At 34.6% G+C, this 8,586-nt stretch overlaps 1 protein-coding gene across 1 annotated transcript; it reads left to right on the top strand.

The window, feature by feature from the left end:
* The first annotated feature begins 1,053 nt into the window (after positions 1 to 1,053).
* On the top strand, positions 1,054 to 7,189 carry LOC132549292 (uncharacterized). The gene is made up of 3 exons (XM_060213217.1): positions 1,054 to 1,677; positions 3,833 to 3,935; positions 4,200 to 7,189. Exons 1-3 carry the CDS (start codon positions 1,054 to 1,056, stop codon positions 4,595 to 4,597), a joined length of 1,125 nt encoding a protein of 374 aa, XP_060069200.1. The 3' UTR covers positions 4,598 to 7,189.
* Positions 7,190 to 8,586: the final 1,397 nt, after the last annotated feature.

Below are 8,586 nucleotides of genomic sequence, written 5' to 3'. Positions count from 1 at the left end.
TTTTCTTTGCTGTTTTTTTCCGTAAAGGACCTGATACAGAAAACTCGGATTCAGTTTTACAAAAGATTTTTCACAAGTCAAAATGATATTTTACTGTGATGTGCGAAACATTATTTCAAGAATGTCTAAAGGACAGTTAATCGAGAATCAAAACAATATTTTTCTGCAACTTTATTTGAGGAAATTATTAATTCAAGTTCCCTTCAACAGAGTTACTCGATGTAGAATGTCTGTTCCCAAATTCGTTATTGATATTAAAGATGTGTTCCATTTTGTTCAATTACTTACCACTCAAAAAAGTATTCATTCATGTAACTATATTATTAAATGATAACATATTTAAACGTAGATCTGTACTATTGGAGTGTGACCGCTCATTCGTTTGTGTTTTTCGTATCATACATAATTGTGAAATGTATAGATCACCTTAATATGTGTTTGTGTTAATTCTTTTTTACGATAGTGTAGAAATCCACGATCGAACGCTTTCGTGGAGACGTTAAGTGTAACCTGCTTGGCCGCGAAGATAAAAATCCCTGGGTAGACTTAACGGTATTCCTATTCGTTTCTATATTTAGACCCTTCACGTGTTTTACGAGATATATGTCACATTGTTTCGACATGGGTGTTAAATAAATATTTTGTATTTAACGATTACATCAGAACATTGATTAAGCCTAACTCTGAAACTACGTGTCTAGAAACACCATGATACCGAAAGTAGAAAATGGGAAATCCCCTTTCTGGAAATACCAAGAAATCTTACTGTTAAAAAAAAACCTTGAAGAAGACATATATATTACAAGATTTTGTAGCTGATGTATTTAAAAAATTACACAGGACTTCTCTCACTGTGGCACTTTTGTGGATTACGTTTTGATGTCCTAATCACGGACTTTTGGTTAGTCGTTTAACTATTTGTTGATAAACAACATCAGCGTGGTATTTTGTGTGTAGATGTATGTGTACACAGTTACACTACAGAAATACATTACAGTGTCCTAGATAAGTGTGCATACCATAAATGTGATGAAAATGAACAATTCAAACGATATGGAATTAAAAAGAGACATTGATAATTTGCAAAAATTGCCTTCATCTAATGAACACTTGAATATGGATGACGAGGAGACGTGTGGTACAGGATCTTTCAGTGTTAACGAACATGACCCTATGTTAAATGAAGACAATATTACATGCCCAATCAGCGCCCCTGCCCCATGTTTGGCGAAATGTGCGGATTTTGAAAACTCACTGACCACTAGATTAACAAACGACTTAATCCACGTTACACAAAATCCAGTAACGCCTAGAAACGTAATTGGACATTGTAAATTATATGGAATGGTGATTGTAATTGTTTTGTCTATCGGCTTTAACATTGCTCTTTTAACATTTGGATTATGGTACGGTTTAACCAGAAATCAATCGCCTTCACAACACGCTTCACAAACTACAACAGAAGCACCGTCGTTGGGTTATAGAAGATATTTAGTGAATCCCGATGATGTCAAGAATTTAGTAGCTGTGCCGTGTGATGCACGTGAGAACTTAATGGAACGTTTTCCTGGTATGGTGAGAGTGAATGTAAACGTCTCTTCTATTTTTAGCAAAAAGTCGTTTCAGGAATACTGTTACCTGCCGAAGTCTGACCAGTTAAACCACTTCCTGCGGATTGTAAGTTTTCTTCATTGTTGATGCTGAATACACTTTGTATAAATGCTGGGTTCATTAGGTAAACGAATTGTACAATGGGTCTAGAATAAATGAACTATTCTTCTGAACAGAAGAAACAGTATCCTGCTAAAATCGTGTCATTGATAAAGTTTAGGATTGCATTGAAAAGTAATTTTGTAGGGTATCGTGTTATCATTTATCAAATATTTTCTTCTATGTCACAAAATTTGGTGTTTTCTCTCCAGTGATTTGTGTCAATGTTCAGTATACCTTTGTATACAGACATCTGGTCATTAAATCGACGTTGATAAAACCTTCATCGACCTCCATATGATATGACAAGGCTACCTTGTGTGCATTTAACCATAATAATCAAATTCGGAGAATATTAGTCACAGTAGCAAGTGAACAGTGCACACAAATATTGACATTTTGATACGACAATCAGTGATCAGATCAAATAGTTCAGTAGTGCAGACATGACTTTGCAAAGTGAGTTCTACATAATCTCCTTCACGACAGACCTAGATAACGGATTATTTACGGCCGTAAAACCACGTATATCTGTCGGATATATGTGTTTACTATTATCTACACTGCTGTTACTGTTTTTCTGATTTACTGAATTTTGGCATGACAATAAAATCTACCTTTAGCCATACAGACTCGGCATTTTCAGTACGCGCGAAAAAATACTCTCGCTAAATGAGGATATTTGTGCAGTATCTATCTGGAGTAATCGTTCATTACACACACTTATATGACGTAACGTGGGACAAATTCATATATTGAATATTACACTGGTATTGTTATTTTTATATTACACTTCACATCTGTATTTTTTTATTTAAATATTCAAGGAGAGGAAGGTCACTTGTTTAATTCCAAAAATGTTTCTGCTTAAGTTAGCTTATCGCCATCCCTTCATGTATTGTAAAATAGTCACCATTTTGAATGATGTACAGCACCTATTGTGTGAGGCACAGATGCATAGTGTTAAACAGGTGCGCATCCAGGCGGTTTGATATGTACGCAGACAGGTATGAATTAGGTTTGCCCCCTGCCCAGGGTGTAGGGCGGTAGCCTTGTCTATACGTGTTTATGTATCGAACCATTTGGTATGAACACTTTTATAACGATAACCATGAGAATTACGTCGTGTTTTGTCGTGTTCTTTTTATATCTGAACTATACTAATGACTGTGTAAAGCATGCGGCGATACGACACGACCATTGACACGACACACGACACGACCATCGGCACGACACACTACACGACCATCGGCACGACACGACCATCGCCACGACACACGACACTACCATCGACACGACCATCGACACGACACGACAATCGACACGACCATCGACACGACACGACCATCGACTCGACCATCGACACGACCATCAACGCGATACGACACACCAATGGACACGACAGGACACGACAGGACACGACACGACACGATACGACACGACTCGACCATCGACACGACCACGACACGGCGCGACCATCGACACGACACACAATCGATACAACACATCCATCGAAAATACACAGGAACGGCTGATCTACATGTACTACTAACAACACGACACAACACCAACATAACAACGATAACACAATTAGCGATTCAACAAAACTATCGATATAACACAACCATCGATATAACACAACTGTTGATAAAACACAATTAATGATATAACACAACCATTGATACAACACAATTAATGATACAACACAACCATTGATACAACACAACCATCTATATAACACGATTGATGATACAACACAACCATCGATACAACACAACAATCGATACAACACAATTAATGATACAACACAATCATTGACACAACACAATTAATGATACAACACAACCATTGATACAACACAATCATTGATACAACACAACCATCAATATAACACAATTGATGATACAACACAACAATCGATACAACACAATTAATGATACAACACAACCATCGATATAACACAACCATCGATACAACATAATTAATGATACAACACAACCATTGATACAACACAACCATCGATACAATAAACTATCAATGATTTGCGTAATGAAGAAGTTTCAAGCAGTTTTCTTCGTCCTAAAACATATATGTTGAGTGGAATATTTTATTCTCTTTCCAGGTAAATCTAGTACAACACAGTGTTAACGGTTCTCTTGGAATTAAACGTCAGCATTGCGTTTCCTTGACCTATCCGACAGTAAAAGTTGGTGTAAATGGAAGTGGTGGGTTTCTTTTCATGTCACTGAAAGAATCTTAAATTTCAAATACATGGAAGTTAACTGTATATCGAAGATAAACCATTTATTACAGAAAACATAATACAATACACGGTTAAAAGTAGTTTGATATTTTGGTATACAGAGACATCTGGAAAAAACAATTCAGCTATTATTTGAAAAAGTAAAACGCGCAAAATTCTTCAGAAAACTTTTAACTTCCGCCAAATGTAGTCATGTGTGTAACATTTTACCATAATTTATTTTCAGTTGTACGATATGAATGGAGCGAATATGGCAAATACGAACAAAATAATATATTTAAAGTGCTCCGTGATCAGCGGACAGCAGAGCTACAGCTGAATGGACCGACTGGCTACTACATGGTCATGGCGAGTACAGTTTACAAATCAACGCTAAACATGCAACCGACTCCTATAACTCTAGGGGCCTTTGTCAACGACAGGAAGGTCGTAAGTCAAAGTAAAATATTGCTACCTTCCGATGAAGGGTTTACTTCTCTGTCTTTTCATGACGTAATACACATGAATAGAAATGAAACAGTCAAGATAAAGGCATCGGAACAGCAATACCTATATAACGTTACGTCCGGAGTTCATACTGCTCAGATGTGTTGTATTCCTGTACTAGGAGGGTGTAATAGGTGATTTGGTTAGATTTGATTGTATCAGCAGTGGCCAATTACATCAGAATTTGAAATTGTTACCTACACGTTAACAATGGGTAAGAGACGTTCACGTTTTGTTTAAGTGGCGTTGTAACCGAACGAAATCGTCAAGAAATCCTTTGAAACATTGTTAATATCAATAAGTAGATACAGTTTTATTTTATCGGCGAGGATCGTCAAACATGGCGTGAGACCTAGTCAAACAAGACAAGAATAATCTCCATGTTTGTTACATCAAATCCAACCCGCTTCAGATGTCAACGATATCATCACATCTCATGATATCTTTGTTCTTGTTGAAACTAAAACTGACTGTGTGTATGTACTTAGTTTACCACAAGGTTATTAACATTTCATGAAAAACAGGATTAACTGTAAGACAGAATCTGGTGGAATTGTCATTATCTACAAAACTCAGCTTAATAGATTTTTGAAATTTCCCTCTACATGTTCTGGATACGTTCAATGGGCCAGAGTACTTATAAACATAGCTAGCAGTGAAGGCGATTTACTTATAGGATGTATTTATTTACCACTAGAAACCATTCCGTACTCGTCTCCTGAAGCATTAAAAGAAGGTAGAAATGAGTTGCATGAACTGCGATCAATTGTTAGTAACATAATGTTAATTGGTGATTTTAATGGCAAAACAGGACAACACCCAGATTTTACTATACTAGATATATATTATATTATAAATGTAATTGATAATTTTTGTATGATTACGTAAATTTGTCTCTGTTGAATGATACTTTACAGTGACGTAGCCAATGTGTATCTAGACCTAATAAGCATGGGTTTAAATTACTCGACTTAGGTAGAAATAATAATCTGTATATAGCACATGGTAGAATTGATAAAGATTAAAATTGTACGTCCGAGACAAATTGTTTCAAGTGTCGGCTACCGATGCCTTCGGCTTGAAAAACGGTGATAGTACACAACTGTCGCCTAAAACTTCTAATGATAAGTCATGGTTTACAGCTGAATGTCGCTCTTTCAACGAAGTAAAACATAAATATGAAAATCCTTAATAGGAAAATAACAGAGTGTTGATGAATAAAAGCTTTAGAGAATACAAAAAAGTCTTACGAAAGAGTTATAATACCTATATTGTTAATATTGAAAACCAAATAAGGAAAACTTCGAAATAAAGAATTATGGGACTCTGGTCACACGTGACTTACCCTCTGTTAGTTCAGCCACGCGTGACTTACCCGGTGCTACATGTAATTAAGTCACAATGGAATTATATCCGGGGTATTAAACTGTTGTTGATGTAATATGACAATCTGTTGATTTAACTATATTTATATAACTGTTATTATGTATATGTTCACATAAAATGGTCTACATTTTCTCAGTTGATCTGTATGTAATAAGAAAGATCAATATTCATAGTCATACGCACCAGGTCATTTTTGTTTGGTTTAGATGTTGACTTTGATAGTACACATCTGCTTTGTGAGGGTGTTTTGTTTAAAATTAGATATCAGTAACGAGGGAAGAGGACAGATTCTTAAAACACTGAAAGATTACAATTTTGTTTCAGAATGTATAGTCTTGTAGATAAGTGACATGGCATGGTGCTTCCAATACAACAATGCTGTATCGGAACTTCCATTTACAACAATATTCTGAAATTGAGAGAACATTAGATAGGGCATAGATTATCTATTGGATTAAGAGTTTGTTTTTTATTGTTTTTTTTTACCCAAGTTACTAAGAACACCTAATTCTTTCACTTTTTCTAAACTGCAGCAATATTATGTAAATAAGAAAATGTTTACCCTTAGATGTATAACATGTAACACGCGTGTTGTTTTCATCATTTACACAAATGACTCATGTAATTTGTGATACCATAAAGTAAAGGACTCGATACGGATACCTATACGTAAACCGAAACTGACGGTTTTTTGTACCTAAACCGAAACTGGTGTTTTTTTGTACCTAAACCGAAACTAACCGTAATTTATATGATATATCGATGCATGCAGCTTGCTTTGAATGTCAATTCGATCTTATTCATACAATTTAGAGGATTACGTAAGTTAAAACCGGATTTTCCATGTTTCATAGAAAAGGCAGCTTCGTTGAACAACACACAACATACACAATCAAGTCCCTTATTCCTTTCTGTTTAAGTAGAGATACCTTATGATCTCGTTGATTAAAACTCCGATTTCTGATAAATTATTACATGATGTATGTGAATGAAAATCTTTATGATTTATATATACGTTTATGATATATATATTCGTCATTTTTTGTCATTATTAAAGGTAATTACAAAATTGTATATATCGTATAGTCTAACATTTCCAAAATCATTTACTAGATTTTTGACGTCACCAATTTGTACATATTTAACATATATTATCATTTATCAGACAAAGTGACAGTGGTACATTACAACATAATGACTCGTTCCTCTTGACTTTATCTGATACCACATTTGTATTAATAGTCATTGGTTTTCTGTTGATCAAATGCTGTTTGCATATTAAACATCGATCTATTGATTTTGTACAAGTTATCTCATGTACTTAGGTACACACATTTTGTTATTTCTGTCTAAGAATGTTTTATTTGTCTTTTTGTAATATTTTCACTTTGTATTTCTATGATTAAAAATGGATATATGAAGAAAATTTATTTTGGTTTTGTTTTTCTTTGTTTACTCTGTAACTTTAATGTGTCATTCCAATGGTTCAGTCATGGTTCGGAAAAGTAACTTGTGAATCGGGCAATGAAACACAAATAATTTGAATTGTGGGGGAACTACTGCTGCTTCACGTTATATGTATTAGATCATTAAGATTTCAGTAAAGACACACAGGTTAATATCACCTTTTTAATTAAGAATAAAAAGTATAGAGCCAAAATATGAATTAATCTACTTCTACAATTATAAAACTGTTTCTTCTTTCTGGGATTCGTCAGTGATGTTAAGGACCCGAAGTTTGAAACCTATATGACTGAAAGAAATATAAAAATCTAGATGGAGATATCGCTAACCTTGTGATTACCATAAATCTTATGCATTGCTCTTGTTAATGGACACACAGTTACATATGTTATAGTATTGTGACACAACTGTGCGATAGGACTGTACGTTTTTGTGTGGTTTTGTTAAAATGGTTGTCAATATAGAAACATGTTCTATATCTATCAAAATTGATCGGAATTATGAAAGTGTTCAACAATTATAGAAACATGTTCTATATCTAACAGCTATTTGGTAAACAATTATAGAAACATGTTCTATATCTATCAGCTGGGGAAAGAAGTGTGGTAAACAATTATAGAAACATGTTCTATATCTATCAGCTGGGGAAAGAAGTGTGGTAAACAATTATAGAAACATGTTCTATATCTATCAGCTGGGGAAAGAAGTGTGGTAAACAATTATAGAAACATGTTCTATATCTATCAGCTGGGGAAAGAAGTGTGGTAAACAATTATAGAAACATGTTCTATATCTATCAGCTGGGGAAAGAAGTGTGGTAAACAATTATAGAAACATGCTCCATATCTATCAGCTGGGGAAAGAAGTGTGGTAAACAATTATAGAAACATGCTCCATATCTATCAGCTGGGGAAAGAAGTGTGGTGAACAATTATAGAAACATGTTCTATATCTATCAGCTGGGGAAAGAAGTGTGGTAAACAATTATAGAAACATGTTCTATATCTATCAGCTGGGGAAAGAAGTGTGGTGTACAATTATAGAAACATGTTCTATATCTATCAGCTGGGGAAAGAAGTGTGGTAAACATCTATAGAAACATGTTCTATATCAGCTGGGGAAAGAAGTGTGGTGAACAATTATAGAAACATGTTCTATATCTATCAGCTGGGGAAAGAAGTGTGGTAAACAATTATAGAAACATGTTCTATATCTATCAGCTGGGGAAAGAAGTGTGGTAAACAATTATAGAAACATGTTCTATATCTGGTATCAGC

Source organism: Ylistrum balloti, unplaced genomic scaffold, assembly GCF_031769215.1.
Source record: "Ylistrum balloti isolate Yb309-2 unplaced genomic scaffold, AGI_CSIRO_Ybal_v1 Utg369618, whole genome shotgun sequence".
Classification (NCBI taxonomy): domain Eukaryota; kingdom Metazoa; phylum Mollusca; class Bivalvia; order Pectinida; family Pectinidae; genus Ylistrum; species Ylistrum balloti.
Note: the sequence above shows the minus strand (reverse complement) of the source record. Positions and strands in the feature narration are given on the sequence as shown.

Excerpts from the sequence above, each read along its gene's own strand:
- LOC132549292 (XM_060213217.1), top strand. The coding sequence starts at position 1,054 with ATGGAATTAAAAAGAGACATTGATAATTTGCAAAAATTGCCTTCATCT. Across the intron at positions 1,678-3,832 it reads TAAACCACTTCCTGCGGATT|GTAAATCTAGTACAACACAG; the intron begins GTAAGTTTTCTT and ends TTCTCTTTCCAG. Across the intron at positions 3,936-4,199 it reads AGTTGGTGTAAATGGAAGTG|TTGTACGATATGAATGGAGC; the intron begins GTGGGTTTCTTT and ends ATTTATTTTCAG.